Source organism: Ixodes scapularis, unplaced genomic scaffold (genome assembly GCF_016920785.2).
Source record: "Ixodes scapularis isolate PalLabHiFi unplaced genomic scaffold, ASM1692078v2 PGA_scaffold7__128_contigs__length_106722199, whole genome shotgun sequence".
Lineage (NCBI taxonomy): Eukaryota > Metazoa > Arthropoda > Arachnida > Ixodida > Ixodidae > Ixodes > Ixodes scapularis.
Genome location: NW_024609882.1, coordinates 27025915 through 27048865, shown reverse-complemented (window position 1 = coordinate 27048865; position 22951 = coordinate 27025915). Strand labels below are relative to the sequence as shown.

The following is a 22951-nucleotide window of genomic DNA, read 5'->3' as shown; positions in this document are numbered from 1 at the left end:
CGAGGTTTCATGTATTCATACTCTCAATTAATGAGTGCACCAACTTCGAGCACCTGTGTAGTAAATCCCATCGCAATACGTTGAGAAGCCGATTTATTCGGTCAGTTTTTAAGTCCATCCAGTCCATTTCAACCCATGCTGTATTTCTTTGGTGACTTTCATCTAGTGATCTGCACGATATGACGGAAGCTGTGACTTTTCGCACTTAAAATCTTGTACAGGACTTGCATTGACGTCACATGAGAGGCAATTGTTGTGGCTTTGCTGCCGAAACATTCCGAATAACACACTTTACACCACCGAAAAAACATTTTTTTACACGAGTAAGTAAGACTGATTACTAGCACGGTGCTCTCCCATTCCGTGCAAGCGATGCATACAGAAGTCGCGACGATCGTGGAAGCATCAAAGTTTGGGCACCCGTATTCACATATGCAGAAGCTCACATCACCCCTCGGCGACGGCATTGCGGATCATCTTAGCACTTGCGGTGCCTCTTTGAAGCTAAAACCGAGTTCACACAGTTCGTACAACATAAAAAAAAATAAGCACAGCGTTTGTTGCATACATGTTGAGAAAATGATGTGCGGACATGCCTCAAGCAAGTTTGCTTCGTACATAAGTCTGCTTCAAACATCTCTGCAATTAGTTTTTTTTATATAATAAATGTATCAAGACAGACATAAAAAAAGGCCTGAGACAATGTTTGCTGTCTGTCTTTTGTATGATGTAGTATATATAGCCATTGTGATCGCGGCTTTAAGCGTATTCTTTTGATCGCTCCAAACACGTGTGTAATGGGTACCCTTCGCCCAGGGCGACTCACAGCCATCACGTTATCAATCCAAGTTTACCGTGGTACGCCTCGGATCCGCCGGTGACGAGAACGAGGGACTGGTTCCTGACGACGATGTCGAGGTGGTTCGTACCTCGACCCACCGCGACGCCGGACTGGAACATCGGTCCACCGGTGACCACTCCTTGGCCCACCGCAATGATGCAGCCGCACGGATCTCCCTCGAACGCCACTCCACCATCTTGGCAAGAGCTGAACGACAAGATGAAGTTCTGGATCAAGACAGGTTGGCATCCTTAGGAAGGGAACAAGCGCAGTGATCACTATGTTGAGTTGTATATATATATATGTATATATTCATATATATCTTACATGATTTGTATAAGTTCCAATATGTATATTAGCCGATTATATATGAAAGGGTGATTAAGCGTGTTAATGCCTAAGTTATGACAACGAAATGGGGACATAGAATACAAACAGACGACGCCTGTGTCGTCTTTTTGTCTTCTATATCCCTCTTTCGTTACCGTAATATATATGACTTCTTTCACTTTTCCATAGGGTGGTTATGCACTGGCTCTATCAGATGGCGCTCTCCCCATTGAAAATAAAACAGTATTGTTTCCTGTGATTTGTGCCATAAACACACCAGAACTGATATAAATTAAATTGGTTGTAACTAAGGGAACATCAACTTATATCATGTTCAAGTGCTCAGATTCATGCAAGTTTTCACCAGGGAAATAAGCATCCTTTATTGACGAGTCTAATATAATCGGACGTTAAAAATGCAGCTTTCGTTTACTACGATAGAATTGAACGCACGTACGGGGTGCAGCGTAGAGTTAAACAGAACAAGTGACCACGAGCATTATGTGTTGACAGGGCTAAGCGTCTTCCATTAAATCTAATTGTGTCATGAGATCCAAGCATACGCGACGCCAACGTAGGTGGGCAAACTTGTTTCTTGACATCCTCAAACAGGAGTTAATTGAGGCGAAATCGCGATGTTGTCGTTGTGCTAACTCTGCCGCGCACTTAGCGATGCCTGCGATGTGACAATGTTTGTGATGGGACATAACGTATGCAACGTGGCATTAAACAGTCAGTTCTTTTTTTAACATTTTTATGAAGTTTTGATGTCACATCGCGAAATTCATATTTGGGTCGAAACGTTTTTTCGGCTTCTTCATTTTTTCAAACTCTTCTCTACGAGTGCTCGGTGGGGAAGTAAAGTGCTGGAAATCGAAAAAACATGATGTATTTATTTTACAAAAATTTCTGATAATCCTAAGAAAATATTGCTGTTGTCTAAGCTTCATAATCTGGCACTAAATATTGAATAAACCTGTGACCGCGATTAATGTAATACTTGAAGACACGATGACTCAGTCAGTTTGTCTTGGGCGTAACATTTTAATGGCACCAGCACTCGCAACGCACTGAAAAAAAGATAACGACTTAACACAGAAGTTGTGTACAGCTGCGGTACTTGAATTGCACGAAATACACCAAGGCTTCCCGTGGAAAACTGAATTCTCCTCTTTGTGTTTAGTGCTGCGGGTCCATCGCTTCAACCAGACGGATACGGAAAAACTCGCAAGTCATCTGGCTTTTGTCTACGAGAAAGCGTTCGCACATCAACAGGCGCCACGCAGAGGAAAACGATATTCCGGGAGGTCTATGGCGGTGCAGGTATGCCGTCGGACTACTGGCATTTTTATGACACAACCCTTCGCTTGCTCTTTCGCTTTGAGTGGAATCGGTAACGCCAATATTATTATACAAATAATATTTATCATGCGTTCATGTTAGTATTTGTGCATGTTAGTAAGAATTTGCCATATGTGTTTGTGATCGGAATAAAAGTTTTGGAAATTCAAATTACAAGGGCTCTTGATAAACATAATCCGACGGTTGGCCCGGTATCTATTATTACTATGCGACTCACTTTGCTTGATTCAGTCACAAAACTAGCCAAAGTAAATTACTTCTCAAAAATGCTTCACTCTACAGCTGACATGTCTTTTCCATGCAGTCAGGCAAGAGTATCTATCGGAACACAATTTGTCATAAAAAAAGTGGTTTTAGAAACTGACTGTAAGAGCCCCGATGTTTTAAAACCTGATTTGACATAGGAAGCTGGGGTATTACATTGTAAATTGACACAAAAGACACTCAATTTGAACACCGTAAAACTCAGTAACGAGACGCGATGTTTATATAACCCTCCCCCCCCCCCCCCCCCCCCCCACACACACACACAGTGTGTTTCAGGAAAGGTGGACAAATTCGGAATTGCGAAAACTACACATCGCACCAAAAAAGGCTTATGTTGTTTTGGTTTTAGGCCAGGGGCCTACTTAAAAAAAACAAAAAAACAACAACATTAAACTTCGGGATAACAGGGTCGTTAATTCGTTTTACGTAATTAATCTTTTTTCTTTTTAAATATTGAGTTTAAGGGCATGGTTCCAATTAGAATCTTGCTGAGCATCATTGAACAACAATAAATCTACAAATTTTAAAACGATAGACGGCACGCGCGGTATTTTACGGCTTTCTGAAAAACCGCACAACTTCGACGAGTTTCTAAGTTTCGGTTTGCAATTGTTGCGCTTCTCGGCACCGTGGAGAACCCGTCGCTTTGCTCAAGCTCTCAGTGAACATAGAACGGGCCTTTTATATATATATATAATGTCTCGAAACTTTTAGATTATTTATTTAGCAAGAATTATAACTTTTTTACTATTTTAGGACTACGTATGGAAGGGTTAAAGATCTCTAGAAGTGTTTTTGTTTTAAGTTTATTTTATAAAATAGAAATTCTCTAATTTTCCATTTTTGACAATGATAGCCCAAGTTTGAATCGAGCTAGCTTTAGATGTACAATTATCTAAGGCACAAGAAACATATAAAATGAAAGCTTGAACCAAGTCAATGTAAGATATTAACGTTGTTAATTTAGTTATAGATTATGTGGAAGAAACAACACTTTTTATTGACATATATAATTTCGTTATATTAAGCAGTGCGTTCGAAAACAAGACATATTTTTTACTTCCATTAAGATATGAAAATATATGGGCCGTTGCCAAATATTTCACATAACTCTTATATATGTATATATAGGCTTGTAACATGATTATAGTGTTTATGGTATACACTTTGTATTTTTTAGTAAAAATAAGGCATGATTGGTATGTTATAATTTTAAAAAAGTTCATGCATATGTCCGGTTTACTTATAAAATGTTAAGATTCCCAACTTTTCTTTAAATAAACTTACTAAAACGTATTTTTTTATTAAACAAGCATAAAATGAGGTTTCATGAACCTCTTTGTCAGGCAATGAACTGACGTTGCCCCTCATTCTCAACTGTTGCAGGAGGATGGTGACATCATGTATAGTCCTCGCTTGATCAAGCCTTTTTTTTTTTTTTACAAAAACACGCCATCCGTCTGAAATGTCGAAGTATGAGTGATGTATTGAAGCTCGCAGCGCCCGTTCAACGTTTCTGCGGCCTCATTTTGCGAAATTAAAATTTCGGTTTAGTATTCCTTTAAGCTGTGAAGCTACCAAATTTACAAAACACAAAACGCAGTCGCAAGTTTTTTTTTTTTTTTTAATATTCTGTTAAAGTCACTGGCATGGCTAGTTCCGAGAATATTAATATCGCCTGAAAACTGATCAGATTTAGGCCTTAGCTAATAAGAACGTCGAAAAACGTATTTTGAATCAAGAAGCGAGATGTTATTACCCTCAACCACCCCCCCCCCCCCGCCCCCCCCCCCCTCCCCAAACCAGTCGCGTTTCTCAAGCTCTCAGTAAACGTAGAACGGGTGTTTTAATTAAACCGCACACTCAACAATGAACGCCGATCTTATTTTTAATATTACCACTTTCCGAAAGTTTTTTGTGCCCTCTTTCATCGGTCAGACGTCTCAAGGGGCGACGTCCCACCAAATTTACTATGTAGGCAATGGCAGTCCTACAGTATTCTTTTTAAGGGATCGAATGATATATAGCTGCGGGGAAGAGGACATTTGAACTCTTCTCATCTGACCATTTTTCCTGCGCGTCTTTGAGGGAGACGTTCCGTCGCAACACTGGTTCGTCGGCAGGTGGTCAACTTGTCCGTGGACTACAAGGAGCGCCTCATGTCCCTCGTGTACACGCTGTCCCAAGAGGGCAAGCCTGTCCCGGTGCAGCTTGCCGTCGACGCCATGGCGTCGGTAAACGAGACCGACATGTCCAGGCTTCTGGGGTACCAGGTCGTCACCAAGGCGGAACGTGAGTTCCATATGGTTCAGTTCAAAGCGGGTCGTAGCGGTCGGCTTGAGGTCCTCTGAAATCGTTGACTGTAGTCATTGATAGCTTAAAGAAAGGCAGGGCGTTTCGCGTTTCGAGCATCTTATTATCACTTTGACCAATAAGATTGCGACGTTAGCTGAGACAAACGCCGATTATAACAAACCACAAAGCAAGAAGCGCAATGAATAGACCGTCAAAGACCATAGTTGGTAGAAGACCACCATTAAAAATAAGTGGGGCAAAGACACACACAAAGAATGAAGAGGTCTGTATGACTATCATTCCTCGCGTCTTTCGTTTTGTTTTGTTTTTAATAACAGTTTCACGCAAGGATGACTCACAAACTAAAGCAATTAGGGTGACTATATTGTTTAATCGATTTTACTCTCACGGGGAGACTGCAACAATAATTTGACACAACCGCATAGTAGAACGAGTGCGAAACGCAAAATCAAACTCTATAGTGAAGGAGTCGTTTAGGTGTGGAAAATGAAAGATGCAAAGTTCCTTCTACTGGGTGATTCAAGGAGCGGCCAGTCTCTTTAAATCGACCGGAAAATTCGGTTTCTTAACCTATCGCGCAACGACTTCTGCAGCATTGTACACAGATGGCGAATATTTTTTGTAAAATTTGCAAAGAGCGAACTTACCTGAGGAAAAAGTAAAGAAAGAAAAAGACTTCACTCCTATGGAAACGCAGCGAAGCCACCGATCTTCTATGGTTGGAAGACCGGTGGCTTTGCTGCGTTTTTCATAGGAGTTACGCCTTTTTCATTCTTTACGTTTTCCTCAGGTAAGCTCGTTCTTTGCAAATTTTACAAAAAAAATGAACCATCTGTGGGCAACGCAGAGTCGTACCTCGATAGGTTAAGAAACTGAATTTTGCGGTCGATTTAAAGAGACTGGCCACTCCTTGAATCACCCAGTAGAAAAAAAAAAAAAGATATGTGTGTCGTGCTTAGGAATAGTGAAGTTGAAATTTTGTATAATAATATTGATAATGAAGACGATAATTATCCCGACGACAACGGCAGCAAGGATGGTGATTGTTAGGTGTTTTAAGGCGTACCAGCAGCATATATAATACTGCATATCGTCCCATGGTTTTCTTATAGTAGCCTGAACCATCACCAGCTCGTTTGCCCCCTAACTTTCTGTTCAATATTCAATATTTAAAACAATAAATAAATATCTGTAGGTGGTCAGAGCGCGCACTTTTTTGTCCAGGTTACCACCTAAAACTAAAGTATACATTTAGGTTGATAAGAGAAGAATGACGCAAAAAAACATAGGAACTTTGGTAGTCCTACATCTCTATAGTTCCCCATGAAGCCGCAATTTACCATAATTGGTCTACATTCTTACACCAGGTGTTGCCAATGAAATATATGATAACCCGTTTATTTGTTCCAACAGCTTACTTGAAACCAGCCCCTGCAAAATCGTCGGTCCCGCTGGTTTGGATCGTGACTGGCGTTTTGGTGGGAATCCTGGTATTCGTGATTGTCTTTCTAATCATCTACTGCAAATGCTGTCGCCCAAAGTTTGCCGGAGCTTCTTTGAGGGATTCCGGCTCCATCCACTCGTACGGGCGAGAAAACAGACTCAAAGTAAGTATTTCTTTTTCGTTGAATCGAAAACGTATTCATCACGCACATCTTTTTAATAACGCACATACTTAGAGCAAAAAACTAGGCGACGCTTAGAGTATCGGCATCCCATTTTTCGATTTTATTCTCGACTCCACCATTTTGGTACTTGGTGCAAGGCAAATGCAATCGGCAATCGTCATAAAAAAAAAAAAATGTCTAAGGGTGAGACGCGGTGTCAGGAAAATCAGGTGACACCATTTTGCTCTTCCGCGGGATAGACTAGATAAAGCTTCAGACGAGTGGCAAAAGTGACTTAAAGCCCAAAATTAGCTGAAGTATCCTTACTCTTAATAAACACTGAAGTAAAAAAAATATATATATATTCTTAATTATTCTTGTACCTCTCCCCCCCCCCCCCCCACAAAAAAAAAAATAAATAAATGTAGCAATATTTGCGCTGTTACACGCAATTTAATGGACATAGCCCTGCTCTAAGCACCGCCCGGTGCTTACAAAACTAAGCACCTTTTCGCGGCTTTTATTGGTCAAAAAGATAATTGACGAGTGAAATGTCCGTTTTAAAATTGTTTTTCCTTGCCGTAATTTATTTCTATCGACAATATTTTTTATGTTTTAGAAACAAACAATATAGATAGAGTCATTATGGTTTTCAAAAATATCCCGAGCCTGCCTTTCCGCTTCGGCTTCACACGAGAACAAACATGGCTGCGCTTGCGGCGTACTGAAGGAGCGTAGCTCATTCAGCTGATTTATTTTTATGAGTGTGAGCTGTTCTGCGTTCACTGTGGCTTTTAGAGGAAGATCTCCTCAACCGACCTAGTTTGCAGCAAACAACAGTGGAAAGCGTGCGCCTTCAGAAGCACTGTGTCACGTGGGACGCTAAGCCTAGCGTCCCACGTGAACTACTGGCTGTCCCAAATAGCGGCCAGGATCTTTAAATCGACCGCAAAATTCAGTTTCTTAACCTATTGCGCTACGATTTTGTTCAGCGTTGCCCACAGGTGGTGCATTTTTTCTGAGAAATTTGCAAAGAGCGAGCTTGCCCGAGGAATAAGTAAAGAAAGAAAAAGACTTAACTCTTATGGAAAGCAAGCGAAGCCACCGGTCTTCAACCAATAGGTGCCCTATTTATTGTTTATTTAATTATTATTTATTTAATTTATGTGCGTACTACGACCGAGGAATTTCAATTTTGCGCCTAAGTCATGACTTCATTAACCCCACTAACATCGGCTTGTCGCGTTAATAAATTCTGAAAAGTTTTACTTTGTGATTCGTCTTTAATATTTATTGGAGTAGGATTATTCAGCGTCGTTGATTGTGCAAAAGGCATGTTCTTTCGCATGACTCAATAATAAAATGACACGAATAGCTGCATTGATATAAAGAAATTAGAAGGAAAGTCACCTCCCACCTTGTTATAAGGCTATAAATGTCAATATAGGCCAAGTGCGCTGGCAAATTTAAAAATGATAATTTATTATTATTATTTACCATGAGCGATTCACGCAGGTTTGATTTCTTGCTTAACTGTAGTTGGTGGCCTCAATTTTAAAAGCAGGTTTTGTAATGGCGAACAAGTTTTTGTGAAAACACCAATTTTTTTTTCTTAGAATGTTTTTGTTATTATGATACCTAGCATCCACCGGGGTATTGTTTTGGGCGAGTCAAGGCTGGACGCTGTCGCAATTACGGAATATTTGGAGACGTGTTTGGTTGCGTTTGTGTTACCGCATGAAACCTGTTTGACTGCCGTAGATGTTCGAGGGATCCCCCGGCACGTTTGGTACGCTTGCGGAGAAGTCCTACAAAGACGTGTTCACCAGTCCAATTCATATACCTTCCGCATCACCGGAGGAGCGAACGCCACATACTTCGTAAGTGATTAAAAAAATAATAATACTTAGCAAAAGAACAGTAAAAAAAAAAGGAGCCCCAAAGTAACAGAAGCTGGAAGGCTTCAGCTAGAATTGAGAATCGAAGCCAACGTTTCCTTATAAACAACGAAACTTTGGATGAGAGGATTCCTTCGTAATATCGGTCTTAGAAATCTCAGGAAAGATGACCTAATGTGTAACCCACTGCAAATCATTGTTTAGACAAGGTATTACCATTGCTGAGATGTTAATGCTAAGTGTTTTTTTTTTTTTTGTTTTTTTTTAACAAAGCGATGATTAACACGAAAATGAGCGTCTCTTAAAGGGGCAGGGGGACACCAACATTCTCCGTGGAGGTGATATCAAGGGAGTGATTTTTATCGTTTACATTTTGCGTTGCTTAAGCGCCTATTGATGCACCCTGGGGAGACTGAAGGAATAAAAGAAAAGAAATCGTTTACATTTTGCGTTGCTTAGGCGCGTATTGATGCACCCTGGGGAAACTGAAGGAATAACAAAAAAAAAAGAAACGGCAAACATCTAGCATGGAAGCAAACTGGTACTCGTCGTCAAGGTCTCACCAAAAAGCATTAACACTAAAAGACAACCGTTTGATTTCAGCTACCCAAGACCCAAGAAGATATCGGAGTATTACATCAACCAGGCATTTGACCCTGACCGGAGGCATCGAATATCAACCGTTACTAACGTCACGTCCGAAAACCACGCTTACGTCAACGGTGAGACAAAGACGCCAGCACGAAATCTCGTAAATATTTCCTAAAGTATAGCTTACTTAGGGAACATTACAAATCAATTTCACTAGAAAGAAAAAAAAAGTGATCGTTTTAGTCGTAGACGCGTGAAGAGAACTGGCAATTACTATGTTGCCGAGGCAAAAAGAACGAAGCAGAGAAATAGGGATCACGGGTTTGAGACGGTAAAGTGGCAAAGCGTCGACAACTGACTTTACATTCTGATGCTTTCATCTGGCTTAGCTTCATATGCAGCCTTTATAAGGACCCGGTCTTAAAGTTAGAGGTTTGGGGAACGTAGAAGGAGAACATTCCAGAATTAGACTGATGCGACTTGCCTTGTCAGATATTGGACATCTGGATGAGGGCTTCGATATCGTTGTTCTCGTCGCCATCTTTCTTTCACTTGAGAGTTCTTTTTTGATGTGACTGCTTTATGAGTGACGGTGGCTGAGTTAAGGTGCGGTTAACTGTGTTTATTATAGCGAAAGAAAAGCGTCTTGTCAAAACCAGCACAGAGCATCTTCTCTGGGGGTTTTGACTAGACACTTTTCTTTCGCTATAATAAACACAGTTAACCGCACCTTGACTCAGCCACCGTCACTCATAAAGCAGTCACATCAAGACGGAGAAATAAATAAGTAAATAAGTTTTTAGCACCAAGTGCGCTCGGACGAACTCAGTCGGTTTTTCGTTACTAATATGCAAATACCATTTATTAGCTAACATGAGGAATTAGTAACAAAACCTCGGAGCGTCAGTAAAAACTAGAATATTTGAAATACGAAAATCAAAGTATCCTAGCATTTTCTGCATTTCGCTTCAAGTGCAAGCGTGGGTATCCACCGCTTATTTGTATTCAATATGTTAACTTCCACGTTTATAATAATACCCTTCGATCGTCTCTAATTTCTCGTCTTGATTCAATGACATTTAAAACACAAAGTGCGATGTCCTCAACTCAAATTCTTCGAGCTCTTGGAATTCTCAAGTTATATTTATTTCGCCTGAACGCTGGATGCCCAATCGCTTGCCTCTTTCGCGCCACGTCCTAGTAAAAGCAACATAGGTCTTCTAGAACTTCAAAGAAATTTCTTACTTTCTAATTGTCTTTAGACGAACCAGTCCACGGTGAGGCACCGGAGGGCTTGCACGACCGCGTGCCTCCAATCCCGGCTCACGAGACGGATGGCCCGCAACCTCTTCCGCGGAAAAGCCTGCGGCCGGAAGCCGCTCCTTTGGACTCGGGAAGCGACAGCGATACTTCGTGAGTTTCACCCTAGCACAGCTCCGTCAGTGTCACCGAAATCGTCCGGCACGTCCACGGCCCACTGAAGCTCGAAGAGTTTCGGGGCTTCTGTCGGCCGTGAGTAGGGGAAATATAATCGACTTTTATTTGTGCCGCCGAAAATGCCACGAGCTACGCAGCTGGTGGAAACACAAAGAAGAGAGACGCTAGATACAGTTCACCCTAAGATGAAAAGGAGTATAGTCGGTTTTAACAAGGTTCGCTTCAGGTATACTGCAAAAACGCTTACTTGATTTGAGGCCAGTCGTTTAGAGCAAAAATAGTTATTCCTTTTTTTTTTTCCTTTCGGTGAGGTGTCCGATGCGGGATCAATCGTATGGTATGCTTCAGGAAATCTTGCTGCAGTAGAGATTTTTTTCTAATTCGCCGTAATTTTTAATCATCGGTTAATTCGCCGTAATTAATTTTTTAATCATCGGTTTACGGAGCATGTTCTGGGTCTCCAAATACAAACCAATTAGCTCTGTCCTTGTTTATGCCATGTACATCTATTTTTTGGGAGTATAGGACATCTATGTCATATGATATGTTGCAATATTTTATTGCTTCAGAATCTGATGGAATATATTAATAAGATATAGAACATTTCGTGGAGTTCTAAACAAAGATTCGTATTGAATCTTTGTTTAGAACTAAGGGAGTTGGTATATTCTTTTTTCTGACAGTAAAATGAGTTACTTTAAAAGCTAACATCTGCGGCGTCTTCATGCCCGTGCGCGTTAAACATTTCGGATATATAATTATTACAAAGTATTAGTATGTGCTCTTAAAATTGTGTAAGCTTTTGTTCTCTTATGTCAAACACACTACTTTCCAAACGAAGCAAACAATTACTACACACGTTCAAAGGCTAGCCTATATTTAAAAACATTTTTAGGGTCAGATGTGGAAAATCAAAGGTTATGATCAGCCTACTTCAAGCAAACTCCGTAAATGTCGGTGGAATAAAATGGCGAATTTCAGGATGAATATCTGACCCTGGTGCCAGATCTATCAGTGCGCCGAGTAATCTTTTTGTTTCTTGTAGACTTCGCTCCACACCATCAACAGTGTCTACGGGGAGAGCAAAAGGTATCACCAGCTCTCCAGACAGTGTCACAACTTCACTCATCTCAGACGAGGTTCGTATAATGCTGGTTAATTTACTAGTAGGATTCAAGTTGAACTTTATTTGAGATTGCTGGCCAACAAACATGTCCGTCACAGTATATATCGCAATGTTATTATCATCGCAACCTGCGTATAACATTCTTTACTTCGCTTCATGGACAAACTTATCTGGGAACATATGAAATGTGCTCTGAGATGAAGGACTCCGTAAAGTCATTGCACCTATAATACGAAATGCATTGTACGCTGAAGGCTAAAAAAAGTTTTAGTTATGTTGAAACGGCGTGCCCCTCTTAACCGATTTCTCGGGAAACCGACAAGTAATATTTTTCCAAAATCATGAGACGGCTGTGGCACCCAATGGCTCCATACTCTTCTTCCATGTAGTAGTCGCCATCTTGAATCGTAGAACTCGCGGAATGGGGGAAAACATTATCCTGGCCGCGTCAGGCCACTGGAACGTGTTCACGCTTTTATCACGGCTGCCAATCTTTATTGTTTAGCCTCTCATTTGTATTTTTTACTCGTTCAGGATTGTAATGTTTTGTTTTTATGAAGCTTTTCTGTTTTTTGTTTCGTCCCTCATATCGAATAGATGCGAACTGTGTGGCTAAGGACGAGGCTAAACGAAAAAAAAAAAGTTATTTCGACGGACACACTGTGTTTATCAACAAGCCCATGTTTGCCCACACCGGGTATGGGCACTGCGCAAGCGCAGGAAGCACACTCGCTCGAGGCAAAGCATCTGCTCATGCGCAGTGCCGACAGCAGCGCCACCACAGTAGCGTAACGTCAGAGAGTTCAGTTGGTCTATAGTCGCTGTTCCCCAGCAAATGAGATTACGACATTAACCGAAAGAAACGATGAAGAGCGAACCACAAAGCAAAAAAACCGTGAACATAATTGGTGGTGCTCTTCATCTCTTGAGTTGGCAATTACTATAACTCACCACAGCAATTTTTAGAGATAAATTGCAGGCTAATTTTACGTTCACTTTGCATTTTAAGTTAGAAGGCATTTGTCAATAAGATTACATATATATATATATATATATATATATATATATATATATATATATATATATATATATATATTAATTTTCTGATTGTTATTTACGTGACCGCAAGAGCTAAGAGAGGGTTTCACTATCCATTTTCATTTTTTATATAGGAAACATCGAATTCAGCGAAGCTGCTGATCGGCGCGGCCTAATGAGCAGAATGCAGAACAACGCGAATCCCCTGTGTTACTATGCCCTTCGAATGTGATTCATTGCTTGCGTGTTATTTACGAGCCAATACTCAGGAAGGCTTGCATATGCCGTATTTTTATCGCTCATTTTGGCAGGGCTCGAACCCGGCCGCAAGCGGGAACTCGGGCAAGACGTCGACCGACGAGGAGATCCGAGAAGCGCAGAAGCAGCTGGACTGCATGAAGAAGCGAATCGGAGAAATCCTGGACGACGCTCTCGCCAAGGCGGCCCCGAAGAAAGTCTACGGCAGGTAAGAAAACCGAAGGCCGCCCTTCCTGTAATATTTTGGTGATAGAGTGGCTCAGCACAGGCCGACTTCACAGCACAAACACTTGCTACGCATAAAGGTGCCCTAAGGAGGTTTCTAAGATCGCCTAAAAGTAGCGATAACTCACTCTGCGGGCTCTATAAGCATCCTACAAATCCATAAATCATAACGATGCGCGGCCGATTTCCTTATTAGAAAAGCAATCAAAGATCGACCACACCGAGGTCATCCCTGGCGATGGGGGAGCATTGTTCCGGCAGCCAGGACATATGTGACCAATAAAAACGCGACATTTCTGTGTGATTGCAAACCCTGTTAATACAAAATGCGTATGCTTTTGTAGATAATAAAAGCAAATAAGAGTAATCGAAAAATGTTATTTTCGCAGAGAGGGAACATGATACTACAATAATCGTCTAAAAAGAAGCGCACTATTTTTTTTTTATTGTTTGTCTTTTGTGGGAGTGATGCGTCTGGTCGTCAGCTATCGAGCGCGCGCTACCGGGTTGCATTGTAGAGGATGCATGGACCATAGAGGTAATTATGATGTACGCTAGAGGTTCATCTGGCACTAGTGTCCTGACGCGAAATGAAGCAGTCAAAAATTTACTTCAGGTAATGCATTTCGATGAGAAAAAAGGAGCGCACTTTCTCCTTGCGCTTGATCATAAGAGCAAAAGTCAACTTTCCGAGGGGGAAGGGGCCCGGTCAGGATGTTGACGACCGATGATGGTATTCGCCCGATGGTAGTCCCTCGGGAAGTCGAATAAGAAAAAAAACAACTAAAAGTTGTTCGATCCCGCTGGACACATTACGACGTTGGTAGGTTTACGGTGGCCAGTGTGGCCACGTTTATTTTCAAAACAAAACGACAAGTCAACGGTTATACCAAAACTTCCAAAATTAAAACCCCACACTTTAGTCCCCAGTCTCAAGAGCCGAATTCCCCGAGAACCCTCTCGGCAACCCTTTTCTAGCCTCGTAGATGCCTCCTTTCCCTCCAGAGATGGACCAATCACTTCAAATTTCACCACTCCCACGTGGTACACTGTCGTCCAATGGTCGGCGAGCTGTCATCCTGTCGCTGTAACCGCCAAACCTAAATTCCTTGTAGGGTTGTTCTCTGCAATTTTTCCAGTCTGACTGGCGCCAACCGCTAAGTTATTGCATCGGGCAAAAAGCGACAATTTTACACTAAGCGGCGAAACCCTCTATATACCGGCACATTCGGCTAAAAGCCACAACCAGCTGCAAGAAGGGATCTGTCCGAGCAGACTCCCGAAACCCGAGACGTTTCTTAACGACCGCGGGGAAACCGCTCCCCCCTCCCGGCCGCTCTGCCCCCGCAAATGCTCCCTCCAAAACGCCGACACTCACAAAGAAAGCTAAAAAAAACAAAAAACGATGCCGACGCAACTGTAGAAAGATAGACTTTTCTAAAACAAATCTTTCTTATTTCTAACAAAATCCTTCGTTACTTAACAGCAAATATTTCGAATAATTCGTACGTACTAGGTAGCTTGGCACATTTCGCGGTCAAGCAGACGAAATATTTGGTCAGTTACGGCGTATTTATTTCAAGTCATTGCATTAAAAACGGCGCTAGACCGGCTTCGTACATCTGTTTTTGTCCACTGTCGGACACAGTTAGCGCGAACACGACGTCGGCGCTTTTCAGCATGAGGGATATACGTGCCATCCGAACGAAGGACATTTGGAAACCAAGAGAGACGGCAAAAACTACGCAGTAGCACCGTATTAGAAACTAACCGTGCATGTACGAACAAAATGAATCGAAGGATACGTAAAATATTTCGACTTTAAATGAGTAAGTACTGCTTTATTCTTTCTGCTTTGTGCGAAGATGCCATGCTCTACGTTCAAAACATTGCCCACACGCCCGAAATCTGTGAGAATAAGTGCTCGACAAAAGCTACCCGGCAGAGAAAACAATAAAAAAGAGACACCTTTCATAGCCCTTTTTTTATTATTTACGTTTCGAATGTTTTTAACCGCTCGTAAAGATGCAAGACGGGGTCATTTTCACATAGTGAAAAGACTGGCATATTAGCAATATATAAGTGTCACCGGAATACTGGTGAGCCTTGAACACACTCTATGTGCCTTTCGATTGTTATTTTGCTTTCAATCGCCGCTTATATTTTACACTTGCTGTGGAACGCATGTTTGGGCCTGAAATAGAGCAAAGTTAAACTTCATTAAGAAAAATGTGCTAACTAAAGCAATTACACTTTTACAATGTTAATCAAGGAACATGCTAATCGGTACGACCCAAATAACAAAAGTTATCTACATTATTTTCCGGCGAAGAGACAAAATGCACACGCGTTTTCCCATAGCAATGCGCAGGAGCACCGCAAAAGCAGAATTGTTGTCTGCTTCAATTTGCGCCACAGAAGTCGCATAGACACTAGCGCCAGTTGAGCCCCTAGCGTACAGTGTAAAAATTCGCAGGGTCTCCTATGTTATCCCTAAGAAGACTTGAAGGCGAAAGTCCAAACGCCGATATAAACGTGATAGCGAACCTCCAAAGACAGCGCGCCCTCTAACGACGCACTTTTGACGCCGTTTCATTGGTACCTTTCGTTTTGGTACCTCCCGTCTCGCCAACGTGTTTTCGTACTTTTCATGTCGCCGACGTGTCTTCGCTCAAAGACTTTGAAGGTCGACCGAACGATAAGAGATATAAGGCTTTCGCCTTAATAACTCTATGGTATGGGCAACAAGCAGCGTGCATTCGATATATTACTCTGCGGTTCAAAAATTAAGCGACAAAGGTCAGAAAAGCTAAACAAACAGTAGGTCTACGGTATGACATTGGGTACTGTTGTTTACATGTTCGCGTCGCGCTCAGCGTGTAACTGCTGAGTTCATGTTATCTCTACACTTGTTTTGTGGCCTTGTCCTTGGTCGAGCTTTCTACAGAAATCTTAGTTGGCTCCCTGTCTGGAAAGCAGATGCGCGGACATTTCTGTATATCTTACGAGAGCGAGTTTGGAAGGTCGTTGATAAACATAGTAACGCTAGTAAGCGCGCCTCGGGTTGTGGTTTTTAGTGGTGAATAACGCGCCCGTCTATTGTGCCTGTTTTGTTTCTTGTAATTTTGTTTATCTTTGCAGCCTCAGGAAGAAACGGGTGTCTCCGTCGTCGTCGGACGTACGGCGCTCCAGTAGCCTGAGGGCTCCCAAACGTGACCAACATCACATCACGACACTAGAGCCTCAGGCAGAAAGGTTTGGACAAATATAGGATGACCCCAGATGTAAAGGTGTTGGAGTTAAGGTCACGGCGGCGGAGGGAACGGTGCCGAAGGTTCGCTAGCATTTTTGGCAAACGCCATGAGATGGCTTAATTCCTGCCTAGGGGCATGTCAAGGGGCCTCGAGGGACCGGAGAGACTCACTCGAGTAACCAACTTCATTCGCTCAAACGTTTACAAGGTCATGCGGCGCGCGACTGCGTTTACGCGAGTGCCCTTCAACTGAGAGTGCCCCTGGCGGGAGATGCGCGAAGTCCGAGCAAAGTATTGCCGCCTTGGCTGACCTTATTCAGACACCTCTCTCCACTTATATCGCTATTAGGGAAAATATTTTTCAAGGGTGTTTCCTTTTTCTTTTTCTTTTCTTTATTGTAAGCTCAGCAACAATGCGATGATCCTTTATATGAATGAATGTATGCAATTAATCACTTCGAATCGAGCGGTGGTTTTCGGCGCCTACATTTTTCTACATTTAGATCCTTTTCACTAGAAGGCCCGAGTTTTCTTTTTCCAAGGGGCACTTGTCGTAGTATCGCCTACCTACAGTGTGCTACCCCAGCAAAATATAAAAATGATAGCTTACTTCAATATGGCGTCGAAGCATCGGAAAAGACTTACCGCGCTCAAACCGTGACACGCTGTTTCACGCGGAATCACAAACAGAAAGAAAGGACATACAATTAAAACGGCTGTACGTCACCACCACAAGAGAGATGCGTGAGCGTCAAGACAACCTTACAATTAGATTATATAAAATATGCCGCTTAACGGTTCCATCTTGTTCTAAATGGAAAATATTCCTGTTTTATTCTGAGGTCTAAAAATTCGGGCGCGTGTACTTTGAGATTCCTGTCCCTGTGCGATGAAAAAGAAAAATTATCTGTCTAAGGGATATTCTGTATGCTTCTTAAAATATCACCTGTACACGTGACAGCTATAATCGTTGTCACCTCAAAAACCGTAATAAAAAAATGTCCAGCTCATCGCGGAGCATTGCTAATTTACATTTTTTGCAGAAAATTAAAGTATATGCTGGTGCATTTTATATTAAATATATGTTATCTCATCAAGACGTGCACGTTTCAGAAGCCAAAAGAATCGCTCCTTGCACCCCCCCCCCCCCCCCCCCCCCACCTCCACTTTTTCTCTAAGAACTACTTAGCGCGGCGTACGAAGAATGTGCGAAACATCCTTTTATCTTGAGGTGAAACAGAGTATAGACGACAAATTGATATATGTGTGTTCTAAATTTCGTTAGTGACTACAGGGCACCTCTTTGAGATACGCTGTTGTCTATCTCAACGAGATACACATCACTGCACAGAGTACGGCGATATACCAACTCGTGTCTTTTTAAGGTTTCGTCATCCTGCAGAACCCGCATATTGTTCCGCATGGAATATGTACGAATATAGGGATGTAGAGTAACCCGGACGTACCCAAAGACAAGTTGCATTTGTGTGCTACGGTCACTCTCAGTTTTAAGAAACGCGGAGCGGGGCTTCTAAACCCACGCTTCTTCCTCCGTCATTGATTCTTCCGACTTTCGTATCTTCTTGCGTCTTAAGTCTCATTGACTGCGGAGCGAGAGTATAAGATGCACGACACCCTACGTGTCTTAAGCTGCCGGCGACGGTAAAGCCCACCGTTCCCCACAGGATGGCCACGCCGGCGGAGACGCCCGTCAAGCGCGATGCACCGACGCAGACCCCAGCGGAGTCGAAGCCCCGAGTCATCTGGTCCATCTGCAAGACATCTGAGGTCGCCGCACAGACTTCGCTGTCGGTGAGCGAGCCCGAACTCAGGCTGACATTTTGAAAAGGTCGTCGACGTTCACGGAACTCCAGTTCACCTCACAACTGAGTGTGTTAGGGAACCGCTTTTGCACATCCCATACTGTACGATGGGCCTTCCGGTAGGAGCTGCGCATGCGCAACCGCAGAAGACACGAATATGCGCAGTTCGTACCGGAGGGCCCATCGTACCACACGGGATGTGCGAAAACTGTTCCGAAAGACCCTAATAAACGCAGCAGCGGACTCTACGAGACATTCCAGCCAATTCAACGCCGTGTGAACGTGTGACGTGACTACGCGTTGCGCATCGCTGTGCGTTAAGTGAATGTCGCGTGACTCTCGCAAGAGATTGAATTGGTTGAATGACTCGTATAGCATTCCATGGAGTCCACCACAAGGCGACATGGAGAATAGCTGCCGTCGTTGTTGTTCATTTGTTGCTAGCGTAGAAATAGAATTTACAAAAAAGGCGACAGGAACACTATGGCCACGTCTAGACTGGCAGTTGGCAAATTTTGTGAGAGAGAGAAAGAGAGAGAGAGGTAATCTTTGTTGTCAAACAAACAACTCGTCCGGCGCCCAAGAAGTACATTTTGTGTAGATCCACTACTCTTAATTAAGCGCGCTGTGAGCGTGCTCGATCAGGAGTGGTTGTAGGTCTGGTTGGTGTTGTTTTTGGTGCGGCGAGCCAGTTCTCCAGAGAGGTAGGGTGCAAGGGGCGAGGGAGGGGGCTTGTGGTAAAGTGACAGATATGGGTGGTCTCGTGTGCGGAGACATTCCCACGTCGAGTGTGTGTGTTGGAAGGGGAAGTTTCTGCAGTGCGGGCAAGAGGGACGTCCGGGGAGCCCCTGTATCAAGTGTGTATAGTGGGGGTCATGAGTGTGTGAGTTTGCGCACGTCGTCAGATGGTGCCGTCCTCACGTGTAAAGTCGGAAGGGGGAAGGGGGGAGTCGAGGGGGTCGTGCGCAGTTCGCTAAGGATAACTGTCCGAGCTTTGTGTAGCTTCTTGCGGTGTTCATGTGGGTCATAGGATTTAGGCCAGAGGGTGGGAGGCCCCGAATTTCCTTCAATGCGGGAGAGCGCGTGCGCTTTTAAATTTCCTATCATGCTCCGATGGCCTTGGAATCCATTTAATGGCGACGTGTTGTTGGGAGTGGGTGGTCCATCTGCAAAAAATGGTAGAGGGTCGTCTGCCAGTTCTCTTCGTTTGAATATCAGCCACCGACACTTTGTTTCACTTAAATTTTATTAGTGATTTATATACACAAATGAAACTTCCGGTTGTTGGAGTTTTCCTTAGAATTCGCAAGTCCAACGCCTTACTGTGAAAGCAACACGAAAATTGGTTGTTTTGCTGTTGCCGGTAGAGAAAAAAGGTGTTGACCAAAACGGAGTAGGCTTCCACTACTTTGACATTGCAATCAAGTATTGAGGGTGATTATGTAGAACCGCCCTTCAGGCGAAGACTGACATAAGCTCGACAATCATTTGCTCTGATCTAGACTCAGAAAGGTTAGCGACAGGTAGCTCCCCTTTTTTTTTTTTTTTATTGTATTTTACCATCCGTCCTCGAAGATAAAATGGATGAAAGGCAGATTGGGACAACTTTGCAGCTGAGTGAGTTTTAACAGAAACAACTATATGCACTTCTCTTTTTTGTTCACTTCATTTTTCTGTATACGTATAAATAAAAAAACCAAAACCAGTATCACTAAATTTTTCTCGCTTCAGTGTTAATCACCGTTCAAAGGACAACATGTTTCCGGTTGCAGCAAATCCGGCATTTGTTTCCAATAAAACTAGAACCGTGCGAGCCCGGAGTCATGTTCTTGACAGTAACCTTTCAGTCATCCAAGATAAAAGGGCGAGCGACCCTCATCTTTCATATAAGTTAGCTCTGATGAGTAGCAGTGTTGATTCAGTCGCATTGTCGACAATCGATCGCCAAGACAAATACCTAAAAATGTATTGCGCACAAACCTGCGGAGGACTAATATTTCCCAAATCAGTTGAGCGGGGATATGTCGTTGCAATGGATAATAATTTGTTATTCCTTAATCATGTCGATTTTTGCGTGCATGTCATTTGACATAGACAAATATCGCTGGTAACAACTGTGGTGTTTATTTTTGAAACAGAAAATATGGAACCAAAAAAGACAAGAGCAGAACAAACATGCCGTCAATTGCAAGTTTTTCTTCCAGTTTTGTAAGTGTAATTGTGTTGTACAGCGTAATGTGCGACATGCTAGAATCATTTGGCGAGATTCAAGATACCTTTTGGTCGACAGTGTATCCAGTCTTCTACACGGCATGAATTAAGCACAAATAATTCATAGGAGCTTTGCTTTTTATCCCGCGGGAAACACCTGGATATAATTGAAATTCAGCAAAAAAACTGCCAACGTCAAGGAAATTGACTTTTGTCATATTTGATTTTTTTCCAGGAGGGCCGGAATGGCCGACACGTTTCTGGATTGAGCGTTGGTACGGACAACAAGACACATCCGCCGGCAGTCACCGACATTCACAAACCGACGCAGACGGTCATCAACGCCATCCGGGGAGAACTACAAAAGTTTAACGCTGCTCACAGAACGCACCAGGGAGAGAGTTTCGCATAACGCGGGGGAGCATGCACACAAATTTACACTATCCTGGACAGTGTTCATCAAAAGCCACTCGAAGCGTAATCAGGAACACCGAGATTTACTTTCAAATATCATGTGACGTTATGAGAAAGTAAAAATCCGAAACTGGGACGTCAGAATGGGGCAACATTATTGAGTTGCAATTAAGAATATATATGCATACATGCGTTACTGGGTCATTCAGTCAACCATTTTTTGTGGTTACATTGTAACCACAAAAATCAGGTCATTTAGCATTGACGTCCAGTTTATTCTAGTCCGTGTAGGTAGTTAAGTTGGAAATAAGCGCAGCAAGAGCTGGTAAAGATAACTAAAACAAATATTCCCAGTGAAGCTCAAAAAAGCGTTTTGAATTTTCGTAGAGAAGGTTTCCGAGAGAGCTAAATGTTTTAGTGATTCCATGGGCATTTTTCTTCGATGTCATTGAGTGAGAAGTAATTAATATTTCGCTAGTTAAAGTCAGCCTAGACAACCACCAGGTGCCCATATGCATGCTGCAGCTTAAAATATTACTTTAAAAAATGTTCCTTGAAATATTTATTGATTGACTCAGAATATTTTACGATCTCTAATTGGCCGATTAGTTTCTTCAAGTCCCCAAAACAGGCGTTTAATATGAGCCAATGTAACCATTGTTATAAAGTAATGACTGGTGACACAAAATGACCTTTGTGCTGTAGAACGCCGGCGAACGACGATCCACAGAGAAATAAACAGAACGTGAAAAGAGTCAAAGTACAGGCTAGCTGGTGGAAGTCAACCATTTCGTCGTTTACCCTGAGACTGGGTTTTTTTTTTTTTTTTTTTTGAAGAGCAGAAGTAACAGAAACCCTCAGTCTCAGGGTAAACGACGAAATGGTAAACAGAACGTAACGCCGCACATGATCTGGATGCGGTTAAACATAGTCATGCCTAGGCTGGTGACTGACTCTTGGCAATATTGTGTTTCTGGAGTCTTATATATATATATACATTTTTTTTATATATACACGTATCGCTCAAGGCTAAAAAGAAAGACGTCTGAGCACCCTTTCAGGAGTGATGGAAGTTTCGTCTTACTACACTGGGACACCTTCAGTATCGTTGTCGCAAGTGAAATAAATATTTACACGCAAATGTAGCAAATAATGTGATTGCATGCAGGGTCTAGCATTATGTTTTTACCGAAGGGTGCAGGTGCAATTTACCAGGTGAGGAGTCGGGTACCAAACTCTGGGGACCTAAATTATCGACCAAACGTTGTCCCTTCTTATTAGTGTCCTGTGAGTTGCTTCTAGAGATAATAACCCACATCCTGACTTTACGTTCCCTTCTTTCATATCGCATTGAGCATGCGATAGAAACCGATCACCCTCCTATAATTAATTTTTCACTAAATATCTCTAAAGAAATTGAAACCCAATTTTTAGTCATTCAAGATGGCCGCCACAGTATTTAAAGGCGTGATTTGTATTAGGGACAAAAACATTCATTCTAGATTCGTGACTTTCAAAATACGTGTTTGATAGAAGGAAATGCACGAGACAAGAGAAAGACATTCATAAAAATTAGTTAATATATCCGGATGGAAATAAATACCTCGAAGATGTTTTTTCCTCATGTGCAATAGTATACAGCATGTTTTCCCTTTTTAGTTCACGCTCCACGTTTAGGAGCGAAGCTTGGAAAAAAAAGACCCCCGGTGTACGAGGGAAAGTTTTTGTTTCTGTTTTTTCAATATGCAAAAGTGTTACAACAAATCGCGTTTTATGCCACACTCAACCTCTCAGAGATGACGTTAAGAGCAAGACCAACATCGCAGATGTTCAGAATTGACTGCCTAAATAACTACACAGGTTTTCACAGCTCTGAGGGCTTCGTACTATTTCTACTACACAGAGCCGTGTCGAATTCTGACTCAAGAAGCGGCCTTTAAGAACTAGGCCCATA

General features: G+C 42.4%; 1 protein-coding gene across 1 annotated transcript; it reads left to right on the top strand.

Annotated features, from left to right (window-relative positions):
* Positions 1-372: 372 nt before the first annotated feature.
* Positions 373-20995, top strand: LOC121046571 (UPF0606 protein KIAA1549). Its single transcript, XM_042286517.1, has 11 exons — positions 373-410; positions 817-1082; positions 2355-2494; positions 4924-5092; positions 6530-6723; positions 8485-8603; positions 9225-9343; positions 13072-13279; positions 16438-16551; positions 18235-18361; positions 20819-20995. The coding sequence occupies exons 1-11, from the start codon at positions 373-375 to the stop codon at positions 20993-20995; spliced, it is 1671 nt and encodes a 556-aa protein (XP_042142451.1).
* The last annotated feature ends 1956 nt before the right edge of the window (positions 20996-22951 follow it).